Raw genomic sequence first — 21,105 nt, 5'->3', positions numbered from 1 at the left:
CTCCCCGCCCCCGCGTCAACTGCAAGGGGCCCGCCCATAGCCAGTTCCGGGGCGGTTGCTCCCGTCGACCGGAACTCCCCGCCCCCTCCCGCGGCCCTGGGGCCGTAGGAGGCCGCAGTGAGGAGGTAGAGGGGGCGGGGGTCGCGCTAGGGTGTCCCTAGAGAACGAGGACTCTGAAGGCGGGACATTTGGACGACCCCCGGGCGGGGCCAGCCATTAAATAGTCCCATTTCTGTGCCAGACACTGAACTGGGCTCTTGACGGGCATCATCTCTTAATCCTCAGAACATCCCAGGGAGGTAGGTACCGTTGTTATCCCCATTTTTCAGATTCAGACTTTTAATGGGGAAACAGACCGAGACTTCTTTTGTTCCCATTTTACAGATGGAAAAACTGAGACTCAAAAAGGTTAAACAACATGTTCGGGGCACATAAGTAGAGAATGGTAAAGCCTGGACTTGAACCCGGGTCTGTCTGGCTTACCAGCCCACGTTCTAAACCACTATTAGTGACTAGAGAAGGGAGAAAGGTGGAGTAGGATAAGAAAAGAGGCCAAGAGTCCCAGAGAACATGGTAAGAATGGGGTGCTTGGAACTCAAAGTCTTAGCAGAACCCAAGAGAAATAGAAGGGAAGGAAAGAGCATCAGAAAGGCAAGGCAATGCATAGTAATATAGCATGGTGATCAGGGGTGCAGACTCAATATAGCGGGGTTCAAATTGCATCTTGGAAGCATAGGCACATACCCACCCTTACAGAGTCTCAGTTTCTTTCTCTGTAAAGAGATCACAACGGTCCTTGTTCATGGTGCTGAGTGAGAAATTAAGTGAGATAAGCTGATAAAGTGCTTTGCGCCTAGCTTGGTACACAGTTAAGTGCCCTGTGAGTAGGAACTGTGCCATCAATTTTGTCAGTAAGGGACTGAAGCCTGGCTTGCTTGAGACTGTCCCTGGAGGTAAGAAGCCCTTGGGCTTTTCTCAGACCCCTTTGTCTCCCATCAATGGCCCTGTCCTCTCCAGCCCCACAGGATCCCCATATCCTGGGCCATGAGTGAGTTGAAAGACTGCCCCTTGCAGTTCCATGACTTCAAGTCTGTGGATCACCTGAAGGTCTGTCCCCGCTACACGGCAGTGCTGGCGCGATCCGAGGATGATGGCATCGGCATCGAGGAGCTGGACACCCTGCAGCTGGAGCTTGAGACCCTGCTGTCTTCTGCCAGCCGGCGCCTGCGTGTGCTTGAGGCCGAAACCCAGGTGATACCCCAGAGAGGGGCCATCACCAGAGATGGACTGCAACAAGTTATGGGATGGGTCATTGAGTTAGCTCCATATGCTGAAACCTGGGATACAGGGGTTTATGGGGAGAGGGAGAGAGACCCAAACTGGGTTTGCATGACACAAAAAATACACAAGAATATGCATGATCCTCTTAAATTGCAAGATTTCTAATTCGGTACACTTTTTTTGGCATCCCCCCACCCATCCCCCATTATGTTCTGGGTTCTACGCTAGTCATTAGAGAAAGGTAATTAGGACAGTTTTGGCTGTCAAGGAGCTTGCCAACTAGGAAAGGGAGAAAGTCAGGTGCATACCAGGTGATGTGATGTTGTGGTTAGGAGTCCTAGGGAACTGGAATGGGGAGACCTGGATTTGAATCCTGGCATAAGCACTTGCTAGCATTGCTGTTTCCTAGCTATATGACTTTGAGAAAGTTTTCTCATATCTCCGAGTATCAGTTTCCCTATCTGCAAAGTGGGGTGAATAATAGGACCTACCTTAGTGCTTTTGTGAGGATTAAAAGAGAATTTTTGCAAAAACTCAACCCAGTGCCAGACACTAAGTAAGCACTTCAGGTGTTATTTATTTACTACTCTGATTACTTTATTCACTGCATAAAGATGCCTTCAGCCTTGTGTGCCAGGCGCTATGCTGTATGCTGCAAAATAGAGATAGTTAAGGTATGCTTTCTGGTCTTCAGTAGCTTATGGTCTAGTTGAAGAAACAAGGTGCGATGGTCATTCCAGTGTGACCAAACAGCATGATTGGGTGCACGGTGGAGGTGTGAAGTGCCAGAGACTTGTAGAGGAAGGAGGTGCCAACTGGACCTAAAAGGATGAATGGAATTAACTTGTCCCTGGGAATCCATGGAAGCTCCTTGAGGAAGGTTATGACTCAAGTTGTATTTTAGCATCTAAGAACCTGGGTAACTGATTCAGAGAAGGCATCTCAGTGGTGGTGACATTGAAGTGAAGGTTTGCTGGGAGGACTCTTCTGTTAAACAATATGTGACTGGCATGGGTGATAAAGAAGTGAATCAAAAGCACAGATGAACAAGTGAATGAGAGGATGAGAAGTATATGAATAAAGTCGTAAGAGGCCAGGCACAGAAAATGAGCTGAATTTTGAAGGATGAGTAAGAGTTTACTAGGTAAAAAGAGGATGGGGAAAGACCCAGGAGACTCCTTAGATTCTAGATCCTAATTTATTCACTAGAGGAAAGAAATATTCTTTGTTTTCCCTTCTCTCCCTCAGTGACAATTTCTGTACATTTCAGATCCTCACCGACTGGCAGGATAAAAAAGGTGACCGACGATTCCTGAAGCTGGGTCGAGACCATGAACTTGGAGCTCCCCCGAAACATGGAAAGCCCAAGAAGCAGAAACTGGAAGGGAAGGCGGGACATGGGCCGGGCCCTGGCCCAGGACGGCCCAAATCCAAAAACCTTCAGCCCAAGATCCAGGAATATGAATTCACTGATGACCCTATCGACGTGCCACGGATCCCCAAAAATGATGCCCCCAACAGGTTCTGGGCTAGAGAACATAGAAGGGGGCCTCAAGGTTCTGGTGGTGGAGGCGCTGGTGGGGCAGGGGTACCCACTGAGGATCTGCTTCTCCCTGCAGGTTCTGGGCTTCAGTGGAGCCCTACTGTGCTGACATCACCAGCGAGGAGGTCCGCACACTTGAGGAGCTACTGAAGCCCCCAGAAGATGAGGCTGAGCATTACAAGGTAGAAACTCTGGGCCTTGATAGACATGATGCAGAACAAGAGAGTTCAGAGGTGGCTGAGAATTAAAGCTACCAAAGCCATGCATCATCTTCCTTCCCCCATCCTGCCCAGCCTCCTATCTGCTCCATCAATGTATCCAGACACCCAGGTCCAAACTCAGCTTTCTTTTTTTTTTTTTTTTTTTTTTTGAGACGGAGTCTCGCTCTGTCGCCCAGGCTGGAGTGCAGTGGCCGGATCTCAGCTCACTGCAAGCTCCGCCTCCCGGGTTCATGCCATTCTCCGGCCTCAGCCTCCCGAGTAGCTGGGACTACAGGCGCCCGCCACCTCGCCCGGCTAGTTTTTTATATTTCTTAATAGAGACGGGGTTTCACCGTGTTAGCCAGGATGGTTTCGATCTCCTGACCTCGTGATCCGCCCGTCTCGGCCTCCCAAAGTGCTGGGATTACAGGCTTGAGCCACCGCGCCCGGCCCAAACTCAGCTTTCTTTGTGCGCTGCCTCCCCTCTACCTGAGCCAGATGTCACCATGCCCTCAAGCTTAAGTGAAGTGTGCCCATGTTCCTTTATCTCTGTCCCTTTGCTTTGGTCCAAGCCTTCATCAGCTTCTATACAAACAGCCCCTTAACTCTGTTCCTGCTTTGAGGCCTCTGGAGGAACCCTTCTTCTTTCTTTAAGATGTAAAGCTTGGGCCAGGTGCAGTGGCTCATGCCTGCAATCCTAGCACTTTGGGAGGCCAGGGCAGGCAGATGGCCTGAGCTCAGAAATTCGAGACCAGCCTGGGCAACATGGTGAAACCCTATCTCTACTAAAATACAAAAAATTAGCCAGGCATGGCGGTGTGCACCTGTAGTCCCAGCTACTTGGGAGGCTGAGTCAGGAGACTTTCTTGGACCTGGGAGGCAGAAGTTGCAGTGAACTGAGATCACGCCACTGCACTCCAGCCTAGGCAACAGAGCAAGACTCTGTCTTTAAAAAAAAAAAAAAAAAAAAAAAGTCAGCTCACACCTGTAATCCCAATACTTTGGGAGGCTGTGGCAGGCAGATCACCTGAGGTCAAGAGTTCAAGACCAGCCTGACCAACATGGTGAAACGCTGTGTCTACTAAAAATACAAAAATTAGCCAGGCATGGTGGCGTGCACCTAGAATCCCAGCTACTCAGGAGACTGAACCAGGAAAACCGCCTGAATCGGGGAGTCATAGGTTGCAATGAACCAAGATCGTGCCACTATTCCAGCCTGGGTGACAGAACGAGATTCCATCTCACAAAAAAAAAAAAAAAAAAGAAGAAGATACGAAACTATGTTTTAATGATGAAAATAAATAAAACATGCTCCATTAAAGAATATTTAGAAAATACAGAAAAATGTTGAGGGAGAATACTCCCATAGGTCAGCTGTCATCAGATGTGCTCATGACATGGCACTGCATCTAGGCCTCTCTTCATCCCGTTATCTACAGGATCAAGTCCATGCATCCCAGTCCTTGGTGGCACAGCTCCAGTGCCTCTCTCCATTTTCCTCGGCCATACCCCTCTTCATTGCTGTGTTGACCAGTCCCACCAAGTACCTTGCCCTCATTCCAGGACACCACAGCCTCCTTGCTGGTCTCTGGGCGCCTCTGGCAAGCTCTTCTCTCCCTCTTCTCTCCCTGATAGACTTGACTCACCCTCCAAGGCCCTGATCTCATGTTACCTCCACCAAAGCACCCTTTCAGATTCCCCAGCAGAAAGTTAGTCTCTCCTTTGTGCTGCCACAACACTTTGATCTGTCTCTTTCACTTCACTTACCTGACTTTTTAAAAATTTATTTGAAAAAGAGTTCATACAGACAGCAGTTAATTCAAGCAATATAAAAGGTAATTCCCTGTCACCCGTGACCTGAAGGCTCCTAATTCTCTCGAGAGACAATTGATGTGACCTGAGACAATCCGTGTATGTAGAGTATTCTGCACCTTCTATCTTGGGAATTGTTTCAGATTGGCTTCTGTGTGTGTGTCTTAGTCCTTTTCGGACCTGTCTCCTTTACTAGAGTGTGAAGTAGAGGTATCTTCTTTATACTTTCTTACCTATACCTGACACTGGGCTTGGCCTTGGACTAGGGACTTGAGAGAGAGATAAGACAGATAAGTGAATGAATGAATGAATGAAGCATGGCTGGCCAGTGCTTACCCACTCAGGGTTGGGTGCCATCTTTTCCACAGATCCCACCCCTGGGGAAGCACTACTCCCAGCGTTGGGCCCAGGAGGACCTGCTGGAGGAGCAGAAGGATGGGGCCCGGGCAGCAGCCGTGGCTGACAAGAAGAAAGGCCTCATGGGGCCACTGACTGAACTGGACACTAAAGGTAGGCCTCTCACCTCCCTGCCAACCCCAGGTCAGGACTTGAGTTCCAGAACTTCAGCCCACCTGCCCTCCTTTCCTGTGCCCACTTAGATGTGGATGCCCTGCTGAAGAAGTCTGAGGCCCAGCATGAACAGCCGGAAGATGGATGCCCCTTTGGTGCCCTGACGCAGCGCCTCCTGCAGGCCCTGGTGGAGGTGAGCACCCTAATCCAAAACAGGAACCACATTTACTTTGTGTTTTAATGTGTTATATTTATTTTTTATTGGAATATATCATACATTTATTAGGTTGGTACAACAATAATTAGGTTGCTGCAAAAGTAAAAACCTGGACTAACACATAGCAAAAGATTGGGAATAATACATAACTTTTGCACCAACCTAATAGAAAAGTGCACAGATCATAAATGTACAGTTTTCACAAATGAGCTTGTATTAGCAGCCTGGAGATTACAAAATGAAGCATTACTATATCCTAGAAGCCCCTCTCATGCCCCTGTTTTTCTCCAACTTCCCCCAAAGATAGCCTCTACTCCACAATTAACTTTTGCTAAGCATCTGTTGGAGGGGCTTTATACACATCCTCCCACTGGAGGCCAGGACAGTGGTTAACCCTGTGTTACAGATGAGAAGATTAGAGGCTCAGAAAAGGGAACTGTTCACTTGAGGTCTCTCACAGCAGGATTCAAACCCCTACTTCGGGGTCCCTGTCTTTATACCTGCTGGTTGACCTTAGACACACCCTCATACTCTTTCACCTCATTGAGACTCAGTTTTCTTTTCTGGCTCAAACACAATAGTTTCTCTCATGTAACAGTCTGGGTACGTGTTCCAGGTTATCTAAGGTAGGGGAAGGGGCATATCATCAAACAGGAATCCCAGCTGATGGTGGCCTTGCAGTCTGCACAGGGTCACTCTGGGCATAATTGTCACTCCAGTCCCACAGAATAAGAGCAAGGAGGAGTGTGTGAAGGAAACTCTTTGGGCCATGCCTAGCTGTGGCTCTTATTTCTTCTGATCGCTTTCCCCTGGAGAGAATCTGTCACATGACCATACCTGCCTGCAAGGGAGCCTGAGAAATGTAGTGCAGCTGGAGAGGCATTGCCTAGCTGCCATGGAGGAAAGGAGAGTGGCGTTCGGACAGCTAGCACCTCTGCCACAGCAGGCCTAGCACAGTGCCTGGTGCGTTGCAGGCACTTCACAAACCTTGGCTGTTCATTACCATCATTGAGTGTTAATCATTTCTCTTCTGTGTTCCTTTTGTTCCTTTTTCTTCATATCAGTACAAAAATGGATTTCTAGAATGATCAAAGCAATTTGGGATCAGTATGGGAAGGCTTCCCAGAGTAGGTGGGATGGGAAAGATAAAAGGATATTTCTGGTGTTTGAAGACTGTCAGTGTAGGTCAGAAAGGAGCAGGAAAGTGGAACAGCTCTTTTTCCTTCCACCCATTTCTGTGGTCTTCTAGGAAAATATTATTTCCCCTATGGAGGATTCTCCTATTCCTGACATGTCTGGGAAAGAATCAGGGGCTGACGGGGCAAGCACCTCCCCTCGCAATCAGAATAAGCCCTTCAGGTGAGTGGTGTCCTATCCACAACCCACAGTCTGGCGCCCACTTCTGTTGGCTTCTCTCCATCTCAACCTGGGGAGTTCCTCATCAATAAGAGGCTGGGGACAGTTAGGTGAAGCCCAATAGCAGTCTCAAGTGTGAGTGCTGGCCCAATGTGTCTGCATGCACAGACTGAGTGCAGGGTTGTTCAGCACAGAACTGTTCATACCATAAATAAACCAAATGTCCTGCTGAAGGGGAGTGGTTGGCTAAATTGGCATAACTCCATATGATGAAATAACTTGCAACTATTAATCATATAGCTGCAAGTATAGAGAAATATAGGTAAATGACATGAAAAGATATAAATTATAGAGTGCCAAGTGGGGAAAATGTTAATTGTAGGCCAGTACAGATACATATTTTTATAATCTTATTTTTACTTAAAATGTATTTCTTTTTCTTTTTTTTTTTTTTTTGCGACAGAGTCTCACTCTTGTCATTTAGGTTGGAGTGCAATGGCGCAATCTTGGCTCACTGCAACCTCCGCCTCCCAGATTCAAGCAATTCTCCTGCCTCAGCCTCCAAGTAACTGGGATTACAGGCGCCTGCCACCATGCCAGGCTAATTTTTGTATTTTTAGTAGAGACGGGGTTTCACCATGTTGGCCAAGCTGGTCTTGAACTCCTGACCTCAGGTGATCCTCCCACCTCGGCCTTCCAAAGTGCTGGGATTACAGACATGAGCCACCATGCCTGGCCTACTTAAAATATATTTAAATACATGCACATAGGGGAAAAAACCTGGACTAATATGTAGTAAAAGATTGGGAATAATATATAACAAAATCTGGAATATATATATAATAACATATAATAAAATAATAATGATTCTCTCTGGGTTGTTGGCATTACAGGTTTTTCCATATTTTTTGGATAGTGGATACATATGTTGCTTGTATTTAAAAACCAGACCAGATGTGTCTGTCCTTCCCTTTGTATCTGGATAGATACAGAGGGGGTGCCCAAAGGGAAAGGCAGGTTTTCACTGAGCTTGGGAAGCCCTGGGAACCTCCAAGGTGGGCCCTCCTCCAAGCTGGCTCTCGAGTCTGACAGGGGCCTGCCTCCCCTGCAGTGTGCCGCATACTAAGTCCCTGGAGAGCCGCATCAAGGAGGAGCTAATTGCCCAGGGCCTTTTGGAGTCTGAGGACCGCCCAGCAGAGGACTCTGAGGATGAGGTCCTTGCTGAGCTGCGCAAACGGCAGGCGGAGCTGAAGGCACTTAGTGCCCACAACCGCACCAAGAAGCACGACCTGCTGAGGTGAGTGTGAGCAGGATGCACAGTCCCGCGGGTGGCCTTGGAGGCTGTGGCCACAGCTGGTCACCTTCCAGGGGTTTTACAACAGGCTTTCCAGCCTGGCTGGTCTCTAAATCACCTGGAGAGCCTCGAAACAGCAGTGGCCAGTCCACCGGGTATGTGTCAAACAAATTCTAATTCCACAGAGTGGGGCTCAGGCACCTGTGACTGATTGATCGATTGATTAGATTTGGTTTGATTTTTTAATTGTGATAGAGGCATAATGTAAAATGTATGCCCATGGGAGGCTGAGGCAGGAGAAACGCTTGAACCTGGGAGGCAGAGGTTGCAGTGAGCCAAGACTGAACCATTGCACTCCAGCCTGGGCAACAAAAGTGAAACTGCGTCTCAAAAAAAAAGAAAAGAAAAAAAAATTTACCCTTCTTAACCATTTTTAAGTGTGCAGTTTAGTAGTGTTACCCATATGCACATTGTTGTGTGATTTATTTTTTGTCTTTTCATGCTGCTTTTCTTTTTATCCCCAAAGTTTTTTTATTAAAAATTTCATACATGCAGAAAATCTGAATCATACAATAAACATCAGCATATTCTCCACCTAGACTAATTAACTATTAACATTTTGTTAGAGATCTGTGATTTTTATTTGCTTATCACAAGAAATTGACCAGTGTTTTAGACATGTTCTTTTGGGAATCCATCACAGTGCCTACCATTCATTTGATGTCAACTCCCATCCATCTTGTTCTGCATTGATCACAACAAAGGTATAGGTGACATCTGGAGGAAGACTGTGGAATAGCTACCCTTTAGTTAAAGAGATAGGGAAGCAACCCAAACAAGTCTCTGCTTCTCATAGGCAAGTGCTGTGTCTTAACTTCATAGAGCCCTGACAGGACAGGACATACACATTCATTTGGCCTTTTTTGTTGTTGTTGAGACAATGTCTCACTCTGTTGCCCAGGCAGTGGGTGCAGTGGCACGATCTCGGCTCACTGCAACCTCTGCCTCCCAGGTTCAGGCAATTCTCCTGCCTCAGCCTCCTGAGTAGCTGGGATTACAGGCATGTGCCACCACCATGCCCAGCTAATCATTTGGCCATTCTTATTGTCTCTTAGACATTGTGCTAGGGACCAGCAAGAGAGGCACAGCAAGAGACTTGCAGATTACTAGCAGATGATCAGTAAAGACGAGTGCCATTAAAAGGAGAGGTAGTTGCTGACAAGCTGCCAGGATATTTAAGGATAAGGGTGACTAATGTATGCTGCGTGCCTACTGTGTGTCAGGGGCTTTATGTACACTCTCAAGTGTCTTGACAACAACCCAGGAGGGAAGTGCTGTTTTCCTTGTTTACCAGATGAGGAAATAAAGGCCCAGTGAAGCGAAGTGCTCTGCTGAAGGTCACACACTCAATAAACAGCCAAGCTGAGACTTGAGCCCATGGCTGAATCAAAGCCTCTTTCTGTAATAGTTCATGTTTTCTCTGAAAGGTGAGAAGAAGAAAACACAGATGGAAGGGGCACTGAGGGAAGGAGAGGGAGAGAGGAAGAGAGAGAAAAGCAGGCATGTGCGGTTACGGAAGTAATGGGCCTTAGCTGGGCCTGGTGGCTCATGCTTATAATCCCAGCACTTTGGGAAGCTGAGGTGGGAGGCTTGTTTGAGCTCAGGAGTTTGAGACTAGCCTGGGCAATGTAGTGAGACCCCCATCTCTACTAAAAATTTAGAATCAGCCAGGCATGGTGGCACATGCCTATAGTGCTACTCAGGAGGCTGACGTGGGAGGATCACTTGATCCTGGGAGGTGGAGGCTGCAGTGAGCTTGATCAGGCCACTGTACTCCAGCCAGGGTGACAGAGTGAGACCTGTCTCCAAAAAAAAAAAAAAAAAAAAAAAAAAAAAAGAAGTAATGGGCAATGAAGAAATGGCTTGCAGCTCTCAGGAAACCAGAGCACAGCCCTTACCCTGCTGCAGAGCAGCTGCAAGGCCTTAAGCACTCCCTGACCTGAGCAGCAGCTTCCTCTTCTGGAAAACGGGCAGGCTGGACTCAATCACTAAGTGACTTTCCAGCTCCACTATCAATGAAATGTATAAATCAGATTCCTATTCAGAGAGATTGATTTGGTGTTTCACCCACCTCCTGTCAGCCTCAGGCTGCCTAGACCTTAGGGGGCTCTGGAATGTAGATGCTGAAGTAAGCAGGCCTTCTGCTGGCACTGGAACACCTGTTAAAGAACAGTATTTAAAAATAAGAGTTTAGCCCCAGCCTGTTCCAGATCTCCCACTTACTCACTGTGGGATCCTGGGATCATCTTTGAGCCTCATTTTCCTCACGGGTAACATAGGAATAATAGTACATACTTTGCAGGGTTTTTAGGATTAACTGAAAGAGAGAGTGGGTGCGTGTGTGTGTGTGTGTGTGTATATTTTTTTTTTTTAAGAGACAGGGTCTTGCTCTGTTGAGGAGGCTGGTCTCAAACTCCTGACCTCTGCTCTGTTGAGGAGGCTGGTCTCAAACTCCTGACCTCAAGCGATCTTCCTGCCTCCACCTCCCAAAGCGCTGGGATTACAGGCACGAGCTACTTCACCCAGCCTACTGTATATATTTTTAAGACTTTTTTTTTTTTTTTTTTTTTTTTTTTTGAGACGGAGTCTCGCTCTGTCGCCCAGGCTGGAGTGCAGTGGCGCGATCTCGGCTCACTGCAAGCTCCGCCTCCCGGGTTCACGCCATTCTCCTGCCTCAGCCTCCCGAGTAGCTGGGACTACAGGCGCCCACAACCGCGCCCGGCTAATTTTTTGTATTTTTAGTAGAGACGGGGTTTCACCGTGGTCTCGATCTCCTGACCTTGTGATCCGCCCACCTCGGCCTCCCAAAGTGCTGGGATTACAGGCGTGAGCCACCGCGCCCGGCCCCCTTTTTTTTTTTTAAAGACACAGTCATGCTGTGTTGCCCAGACTGGAGTGCAGTGGCATGATCATAGCTCACTGTAACCTTGAACTCCTGGCCTCAAGCAATCCTCAGCCCCTTTGGAGTTGGGACTACAGGTGTGTACCACCACACCCAGCTAATTTTTTAGATTTTGTAAAGACAGTCTCACTATGTTCCTCAGACTGGTCTTGAACCCCTGGGCTCAAGTGATCCCCCTGCCTTGGGCTCCCAAAGTGCTGGGACTGCAGATGTGAACCACCATGTGCAGCCAAGACTTTATTCTTTTAGAGCAGTTTTAAGTTCACAACAAAATTGAGAGAAAGGTACAGAGAATTCCCGTATACCCCCTGTCCCCACATGTGCACAGCCTCCCCCATGATCAACATGAGTTAGTATTTTTTTCAGGAGCTTAAAATAGTGCCATATAAGTGCAGGTCAGTAACTGCTTTTTGGTCACGACTGTATGACACAATCCACAAGCATGCCAGCCTGGGCTGGTGGGTAGGCTCAGTCTTGAAGAGGAAGGGGCCGCTCTCTGGAGGTGGGCTGACCATGGCACCTGGCTGGCTGGTCCCCACAGGCTGGCAAAGGAGGAGGTGAGCCGGCAGGAGCTGAGGCAGCGGGTGCGCATGGCTGACAACGAGGTCATGGACGCCTTTCGCAAGATCATGGCTGCCCGGCAGAAGAAGCGGACTCCCACCAAGAAAGAAAAGGACCAGGCCTGGAAGACTCTGAAGGAGCGCGAGAGCATCCTGAAGCTGCTGGATGGGTAGCCCTCACCCCTGCCTCAGGCTGATTATCTGGCCTCAGGGAGGGGAAGGGAGGCCCACTTCCTTCTTTGGGCACAGGAAGCATTGGCCTGTGGCTGTCCCTCAAATGGCGACAGTCTCTAGAGGACCGTGGCCCTTCCCCTGAGGTCTTTTGGCCTAGCTCTGTACAGCCAGGACACAGGAAGCCCTGCTGGGCTGGCCTGAGGCCTAGTCTCTGCTTGGTCCCCAAGATGGGGTTGGAGGGGACTTCGTTTCCTGGTCTTCTTCTTCCCCCTTTACCATCCCCCACTCCCTAACCCCCTGCCCCTGTTTCCCCTTCAAGGACTTCTCCCTTGTGGTTTTGTAAAGTGCAAACTTAAGAATAAAGTGACTGCTGTGGTTTTTCAAAAAAAGCATCCAGTCTTTGAATGTCTGTAACGGTGGGGTAAAGGAACCAGTGTGGGTGGTAAGGTTTGTAGGGGGTATGCTTGGTGGCTCTCAGCCCGTGGCCACTAACCCATGGCATTCAGTCAGGGAGAACTGAGTACCTCTTTCTGAGTACCTCTTTCTGAGGATACTTGTGGCTGCAGGTAAGAATGCCCTCCAGCTCAAAGTGGATTCATAATAAGGAAATTTGTTGGTTGCAGGCTTGGCAGTCCTGGGACAGGGTGGCCTTCATGGTTAGCCAATCTAGCAATTCTTCAGGGTCATTAAGGGTCCAGGTTCCTTAGGGGTCGCTACACTGCCCTCCACAGTGTCAACCTCTGCCTAAGGTGAGTCCTTCTCTGGCTGCAGTGTGGCAGTGGAGCAGTTGAGGCCAGATGTTTCCTCATTTACATCCAGCACAGCAGGGAGCGGGAGCCAGTGGGCTTCCATGGCCCACCTACAGGAGCAAGAAGCCTTTTCCCAGATACCATCATGTTTCAGTGGCCCAAACTCAGTCTCACATACCCATTCCTCAGTCACTGTGGCAAGAGAGACTGTAATGGGTTTATGCCAGAGTGGAGTTTGCTACTCCATCAAGGTGGTGGAGAGAGAGTAAAACCTAACAAGATCTGAGTAGGAAGCGGGGAAGTGAATGCTGGATAGGCCAACAACAACAACCCTTCCACACCTGGGGCAGGAAGCTTGGCCTGAGGGACACAGATGAATTAATATGCTTTGGTACCTGCCTCAAGTTGTTCCAAGACTGGTCTCAGAGAATCAGGGAATAATTTGCAATTTACTGTGGGAAGGTTGAGGTCCACGCAGGGGAGAAGGGAGGGTAAGGGTCCCTAAGGAAGTGACCTATGAACTGAGCCATAAAGAAGGAGGGCGAACATGGCTGAGATTCTCGTACACCCAGCACCTCTCTGTTGGAGAAATGTCCCTTCCCCATCACACATGGCTCTTATCTGACTGCCAAACTAGGGTGGACACATGGCCCCAGCTTGGCCAGTGAAGGGGTGGCCTGCTCCTCCACACCTGTGGGAGTTTCTCATTAGGTGGAACAAGAGACTTGAGAAAAGAAATGAGACACAGAGACAAAGTATAGAGAAAGAAAAAGTGGGCCCAGGGGACCGGCACTCAGCATACAGAAGACCCACGCTGACACCAGTCTCTGAGTTCCCTTAGTATTTATTGATAATTATCTTTACCATCTTAGAAAAAAGGCAAGTAGCAGGATAATAGGATCATCGTAAGGAGAAGGTCGGCAGTAAGACATATGAATAAAGATCTCTGTGACATGAATAAGTTTAAGGAAAAGTGCTGTGCCTTGATATGCATATGCAAACATCTTCATAAACCCTTTTAGTGCATAAAGAGCAGCACCGTGCTAGCAAGTCCCACCCTTCGCCCTAAGGCAGTTTTCTCCTTTCTCAGTAAAGAGAACATACAATCCAGTTTTACACCGAGATGTTCCATTGCCCAGGGACAGGCAGGAGACAGATGCTTTCTCTATCTCAACTGCCAAGAGGCTTCTTTCCTCTTACACTAGTCCTCCTGAGCACAGACCCTTCACGGCTGTCAGGCTGGGGGACGATCAGGTCTTTCCCTTCCCATGAGGCCATATTTCAGACTATCACATGGGGAGAAACCTTGGACAATACCTAGCTTTCCTAGGCAGAGGTCCCTGTGACCTTTGGCAGTACGCGTCCCTGGGTACTTGAGATTAAGAGAATGGTGATGACTTTTAACCAGCAAGCTGCCTTCAGGCACTTGTTTAACAAAGCACACCCTGCACAGCCCAAAATCCTTTAAACCTTGAGTCACCACAGCACATGTCTCTTGCAAGGACAAGGTTGGGGGTAGGGTCACCGATTAACAGCATCTCAAATGCAGAACAAAATGGAGTCTCTTATGTCTACTTCCTTCTATATAGACACAGTAACAGTCTGATCTCTCTTTCTTTTCCCCACAGCCAGTCAAGTGCCAATCCCTCTGGCCACAATGATTAGTCCCAGAAGCAGGCATGTGACCCAAGCTGGGTCACTCGAGGCCCTCCATAATATTGCTCTATGAATGCTGAGAGGAGAGTTTCACTTCTTTTTGGACCATAAGCCACAGATGATAAGCTCAGGCTACCCCAGTGACCTGCGCTCCTCCCATGGGGAAAAACCTGCTTGAGAATAAAGCCAGCTCAGAAAAGCAGAGCCAGGAGAAGGAGAAGCGCTGCATCCAGCTATTCCTGAAGGCACTGGATCCTCCCTTAGACTTCCCACATATATCAGCCCACAAAGACTTCTTCTGGCTTAAACTAGTTTGCTTTAGAGTTTTGTGATTTGTAACTAAAAAAGGCCTAACTCTTACAAGTGAATTTTGGCAAAAAGAAAGATGAAGTAGCATCCTGAGAGAGAGGACAGCATGAGGCCCTGCCTCCCACTAGGTGCTGGGCCAAGCTGCTGCAATTTCTCAGTGACTCATTGTCCCCAGGTTGCTCACAGCCTTCTCAGAGAGAAAAGACACCCACACATGCAATGATGAGAAACCAACTATAATCATAATGATAATGCAATTAAGTGCTCAGTAAATGTTAGTATGTACCAGGCACTGTTTTGAACTCATTCAACTACCTAATATTATGGGGTAGGTATCAGCTACCCCATAATAACATCCCATTCACAGATGAGGAAACTGAGCCTTAGGAGGTTACACACCTTGCTTTGTCAAGCAATTGAGTGGTTGAGCCAACATTCAAACTCAGGCCATTTGGCTTGCAGAGAGAGCCTCTTCATTACAACTCACTGGGGCCCCACTCCCATTACAGTGTATGTGAACGGTACTCCCTATACTTGGCCAGTGCCCAACCTATGCAGCCATACACGGCAGCTCTGCTCGAAGACCCCCTCCTCTTAACCACTCAATTCCATGTTCACTGGGCCACACCATAAGTATGGTGGGCGTTGTTGGTAGAGAGTTCCAAGAACAGAGACAGTTTTGCGGAGGAGGTGGGATGAGAGCTGACGTCCTAAAATTGGATAGAATTGTGAAAGAAGGAAGACAGATATAAATGGAAGAACCCTAGAAGACCGACTGGGCCTAGTTCACCAGAGAAGAAACTTAACTTTCAAGGATCAGTCATGAGCACTCTAGCTGTTCTCTGCTGCATACCTACCATCTGCCTGGCACTGTGCCAGGCCCTTTACCCACCCCTCCCATCTGATGCTTACCACGCACCTCCAAGGAGAGTAATATTCCAGCCTGCAGATGACACAGAAGCTCAAAGAGATGCTGTGCCTTACTGAGGCCATGCAGCCTTGATGTAGGAATAGTTGCTGCCCCCAGGTAGCACCATCCCTGGCAAAGTTCTTACAATCATATCAGAGTGTCTGCTGGAGCCAAAAGATGCCTCCTTTATGAGTGTGGAGGAAGCTGGATTGTCATGACGAGGGCAGATTAGTTCCAGTACCTCAAATCTCCAAATTTAACTCAAAACAATTCTGATTCCTTATCACCAGTTTGGAGGCAAAGCCTTTTGTGTCTTGGCCCTAGAAAGCATCTGTCTTGCACAACATGACCTCCCCAGAGTCCCAAATGCCTTACAGCTGACTTTCAGCAACACCAGGGTGAGTGCGAATGGGGAGGGTAGGCTCTGACCCACAGTGGGTCCCCAGCCCCTGTCTGCTCCTGAGTACTCTAGGCACTGAGTGCTCTGGGTCCCAATTGGCCCCTGCTGAAAAGAAAGTGATGACAGGAACTTTGTGGAAATGTGGTCAGGGAATACATTTCTTTCTTGGCCTCTAGCTCAGGACTCAATGGAAAGAACCAAGCCCAGCAGACTGTAACTCACTCGCTTAGGTATCAATAAACTCCCCATTTCTTCACTTACCTAATTACTCCATTCACTTATTCACTCATCCACACACCTCCACTTCCTCATTATACTTTTGTTCCGTCACTCAGTGACCCTGTCGCCATGGCTGAGAGCTATGGAGGTGACTAAGGCTCCAGAGATGGGGACACAGCTAGACAGACAATCAAAACACTAGGCCGCAAGAGCAATAAGAAGACTGTGTAGGCTGGGCGCGGTGGCTCACACCTGTAATCCCAGCACTTTGGGAGGTCAAGGTGGGCGGATCACGAGGTCAGGAGATTGAGACCATCCTGGCTAACACAGTGAAACCCCTTCTCTACTAAAAATACAAAAAATTAACTGGGCGTGGTGGCGGGCACATTTAGTCCCAACTACTCAGGAGGCAGAGGCAGGATAATGGTGTGAACCCGGGAGGCGGAGCTTGCAGTGAGCCAAGATCGCGCCACTGCACTCCAGCCTGGGGGACAGAGCGAGACCCCATCTCAAAAAAAAAAAAAAAAAAAAAAAAAAAGAGACTGTGCAAAGTTGGCAGGGACCTGGGGCACAGAAAGACTTAACAACAGCTTAGAGGGTCAGGAAAGGCTTCAGGGAGGATGTGGAAAGAAAATTGCTGGGCAGAAGATAACATTCCAGACAAAAGGAGCAAGGCACAGAGGTGTGAACAGCTGGCCTGCTTAGAGAGAAGTGAGAACTGCAGTGTGACTGGAGCCCTGGGTGTGTGGAGGGGGAAGGAAAGGATAAGAGATGAAGCTAGAAAGTAGGTTGAAGACCAGGCTGGGCAAGGGTTTGAATGGCAGCTTAAGGAGCACGGACTTTATTCTCCAGGACAATGGTGCTCCAAGTGTGGTCCCTGGACTGGCAGCAACAGCATCAGTTGGGAACTTGATAAAAATGCAAATTCTCGGGCCACAGACCTACTGAATCAACAGCTCTGGGTGTATAGTCTGGCACCGTGGCTCACACTGTAATCCCAGCACTTTGGGAGGCCAAGGAGGACAGATCATCTGAGGTCAGGAGTTCAAGACCAGCCTGGCCAGTATGGTGAAACCCTGTCTCTACTAAAAATACAAAACTTAGCCAGGCATGGTGGCATGCACCTGTAATCCCAGCTACTTGGGAGGCTGAGGCAGAAGAATTGCTTGAACCTGGAAGGTGGAGGTTGCAGTGAGCGGAGATCACACCACTACACTCAAGCCTGGGCGACAGAGTGAGACTGTCTCAAAGAAAAAAACAAACCTCTGGCTATGGGGCCTAGCCACTCTATTATAACATGCCTTCTAGGTGATTCCTGGTGCATACTGAAGTTTGAGAATCACATTCTGAGGTAACAGGGAGCTATGGGTGGTTTGTGAGCAGACTAGTGCCATAATAGCACTCTGAATCAGAAAGCACTCTCAGAGCAGCATGGAGGTTGGACTAATGAGAGGGAGTGAGGGTGAAGTTGGTGCAAAGAAATACAAGTGAGATGGGGAATGTGGCAGACTGGTAGATGTCCTCCAAAATCTGTTTCAGTAATATCTCATGTGGAAACTGGAATAATACATTGAAAATACTCTCCCTACATTTGATAGCAAATGGAATTTAAGTTTCACATAGTGATTTCTTATCAAAACTTTTAATCAAAAGCTCAGGGCATATTTTTATTTGTTTTGTTTTTCTGGGGTTTTTTTTGAGACAGGGTCTTGCTCTGTCACCCAGGCTGGAGTGCAGTGGCACAATCTAAATCACTGCAAACTCCACCTCCCAGGTTCAAGTGATTCTCCTGCCTCAACCTCCCAAGTAGCTGGGGTTACAGGCATGTGCCACCACGCCCAGCTAATTTTTGTATTTTTAGTAGAGACAGGGTCTCACCATGTTGGCCAGGCTGGTCTCGAACTCCTGGGCTCAAGTGATCCACCTGCCTCGGCCTCCCAAAGTGCTGGGATTATAGGCGTGAGCCCAGGAAAAAAAAAAAAAATTCTTCAAACACCTTGGAGTATATAGCCTTGTCCTAATTTAGGATTACTTCTCCGAAACTGATTGCCAGAAGAAAAGTCCCTGAGTCAAAAGACCTCGACATTATTTAAGCCTTTGATGCATATTCCCAAATTGCTTTCCAAAGGATCTTTAGCAAATCATTTTCCCACCAGAACATAGGACTACTCATTCCTCACATCAACATCAGCCTTCAGTGTTACCAGCTTTTTTTTTTTTTTTTGAGACGGAGTCTTGCTCTGTCACCCAGGCTGGAGTGCAGTGGCCGTATCTCAGCTCACTGCAAGCTCCGCCTCCCGGGTTTACGCCATTCTCCTGCCTCAGCCTCCCGAGTAGCTGGGACTACAGGCGCCCGCCACCTCGCCCGGCTAGTTTTTTTTTGTATTTTTAGTAGAGACGGGGTTTCACCGTGTTAGCCAGGATGGTCTCGATCTCCTGACCTCGTGATCCGCCCGCCTCGGCCTCCCAAAGTGCTGGGATTACAGGCTTGAGCCACCGCGCCCGGCCGTGTTACCAGCTTTTTAAACTTCAAATTTGAAAGCCTGCAAATGACCTTTTACTTTGTATTTTTTTGTATTACTAGTGAGATTCAAAATGTCTTGTGTTTATTGTGTTTTATCTGTATCCTTTGACCATTTATTGGGTTCTTTCTGTTTGTTATCAATTCTGTGTGTTGTTTATATAATAAAAATATTAAGCCATTGTCTATAAAACATTTCCCCAGTCTGAAGTTTGCCTTTCATTGTTGCCTACCATTTCAGAGTAGGGTAGGGTTTTCACTTTTTGAAAAAAAGTAAAAAAAAAAAAAAAGTAATAGGCCGGGTGCGGTGGCTCATGCCTGTAATCCCAGCACTTTGGGAGGCCAAGGCAGGTGGATCATGAGGTCAGGAGTTCGAGACCAGCCTGGCCAAGATGGTGAAACCCCATCTCTACTAAAAATACAAAAATTGGCTGGGTGTGGTGGTGCACGCCTGTAGTCCCAGCTACTTGGGAGGGTGAGGTAGGAGAATCACTTGAACCCAGGAGGCGGAGGTTGCAGTGAGCCAAGATCCTGCCATTGCATTCCAGCCTGGGCAACAAGAGCGAAACTCCGTCTAAAAAAAAAAAAAAAAGTGACAAAAAGCAACAAAAGTTAAATTTGTTTGTTTGTTTTTGTTTTGAGACAGAGTCTGGCTCTGTTGTCCTGGCTGGAGTGTAATGGTGCAATCTCGGCTCACTGCAGTCACCCCTACCGGGTTCAAGCGATTCTCCTGCATCAACCTCCCAAGTAGCTGGGACTACAGGTGTGCGCCACCACACCTGGCTAATTTTTGTACTTTTAGTAGAGACGGGGTTTCACTATGTTGCCCAGGCTGGTCTTGAAACTCCTGACCTCAGGTGATCCACCTGCCTCAGCCTCCCAAAGTGCTGGGATTCAGGAGTGAGCCACCACGTCCAGCCAAAGAATTTTAAAAAATAAACCTGTCAGCTGGGCACAGTGGCTCATGCCTATAATCCTGGCACTCTGGGAGACCAAAGCGGGAGGATCACTTGAGTCCAGAGTTCCAGAGGAGTCTGGGCAACAGAGGAAGTAAAGACCCGATCTCTACAAAAAATAAAAAAATAAAAAAAATTAGCCAGGCATGGTGGTACACACCTGTAGCCCCAGCTACTCGGGAGGCTGAGGTGGGATGACCACTCGAGCCTGGGAAGTCAACGTTGCAGTGAGCCATGATGGTGCCACTGCACTCCAGCCTGGGTGACAGAGTGAGACTCTGTCTCAATAATAATAATAATTAATAAATAAAAGAATTGACGGAGATGTCTGCACTGTTTTGATATTTTTTTTTTTTAAACAATACCCCTTTTCCTTGTGAACATTTGACTTTCCTTGGCTCACCATTTTTCTTTCTTTTTTTTTTTTTTTTTTTTGAGATGGAGTCTCGTTCTGTCACCCAAGCTGGAGTACAGTGGCGCAATCTCGGCTCACTGCAACCTCCATCTCCTGGGTTCAAACAATTCTCCTGCCTCAGCCTCCCAAGTAGCTGGAACTACAGGTGCCCAACACCATGCCCAGCTAATTTTTGTATTTTTAGTAGAGATGGGGTTTCACCATGTTGGCCAGGCTGGTCTTAAACTCCTGACCTCAGATGATCTGCCAGCCTTGGCCTCCCAAAGTGCTGGGATTACAGGCTTGAGCCACCGTGCCCGACCCTTGACTCACTTTTTTTTTTTTTTTTTTTTGAGACGGAGTCTCGCTGTGTCTCCCAGGCTGGAGTGCAGTGGCGTGATCTCAGCTCACTGCATGCTCCGCCTCCCGAGTTCACGCCATTCTCCCGCCTCAGCCTCCCAAGTAGCTGAGACTACAGGCGCCCGCCACCACGCCCGGCTAGTTTTTTGTATTTTTAGTAGAGACGGGGTTTCACCATGTTAGCCAGGATAGTCTCGATCTCCTGACCTCGTGATCCACCTGCCTCGGCCTCCCAAAGTGGTGGGATTACAGGCTTGAGCCACCGCGCCCGGCGACTCACTTTTTGATTAGTACCTTGAAATGTGCTCATTGGGACTGGGAGCTGCAGAAGGATGTATATGTATATGCATCCAAAAAATCTGGAAGAATTGTACTAAAAATGTGAACACTGGCTGTCTCTGGTTGGTGGGGGCCCAGCTGAGAGGGTTGTGTTATTCTTGCTTCCTTTGCACCCCTAATTCCTTTGGACAAGATACCTCTTCCATTCCTTATGGATGCCCATTACAGTACACTCACTCAATATAGCACTCTAATTCTCCTGGCAACAGTTTTGGAGGCCAAGGGGTGAACATGTCACTCTACCACTCAAGCAGAGCCAGAGTCCTTCCCTGAGAATGAGACAGGAAATTGGGAGGATGCTTTCCTTCTACTGTGTTTAATTGGAAAGCTGGGGCTGCCTCACTCCATGTTTCCTGCCAACTAGAAGACCACTCTGGAGAGAA

The 21,105-nt window shown here is 48.1% G+C and overlaps 2 protein-coding genes across 10 annotated transcripts in view; one reads left to right on the top strand and one right to left on the bottom strand.

Moving 5' to 3' along the window:
* Positions 1–51: 51 nt before the first annotated feature.
* On the top strand, positions 52–12,283 carry TADA3 (transcriptional adaptor 3). Its single transcript, NM_001266137.1, is given in 9 exon segments — positions 52–299; positions 1,018–1,251; positions 2,552–2,802; positions 2,901–3,006; positions 5,205–5,346; positions 5,436–5,539; positions 6,813–6,922; positions 8,031–8,216; positions 11,717–12,283. Coding segments are annotated over 8 exon segments (1,299 nt in total). The 5' UTR covers positions 52–299; positions 1,018–1,044; the 3' UTR covers positions 11,910–12,283.
* The window catches only part of OGG1 (8-oxoguanine DNA glycosylase), a 38,749-nt gene continuing 23,219 nt past the window's right edge, over positions 5,576–21,105 (bottom strand). For 4 of the 9 annotated variants that reach the window (NM_001434454.1, XM_077990304.1, NM_001434455.1 and 1 more), the window contains 2 exon segments: positions 5,576–6,642; positions 10,345–10,432. In NM_001434454.1, coding sequence (NP_001421383.1) covers positions 6,624–6,642; positions 10,345–10,432 — 107 coding nt within the window. In that variant the 3' untranslated portion in view covers positions 5,576–6,623. 9 annotated transcript variants of the gene reach the window in all.

The sequence above is a fragment of the Macaca mulatta genome, chromosome 2 (genome assembly GCF_049350105.2).
Source record: "Macaca mulatta isolate MMU2019108-1 chromosome 2, T2T-MMU8v2.0, whole genome shotgun sequence".
Classification (NCBI taxonomy): Eukaryota; Metazoa; Chordata; class Mammalia; order Primates; family Cercopithecidae; genus Macaca; species Macaca mulatta.
The sequence above is the reverse complement of the archived record's forward strand: the minus strand, read 5'-3'. Positions and strand labels throughout refer to the sequence as shown.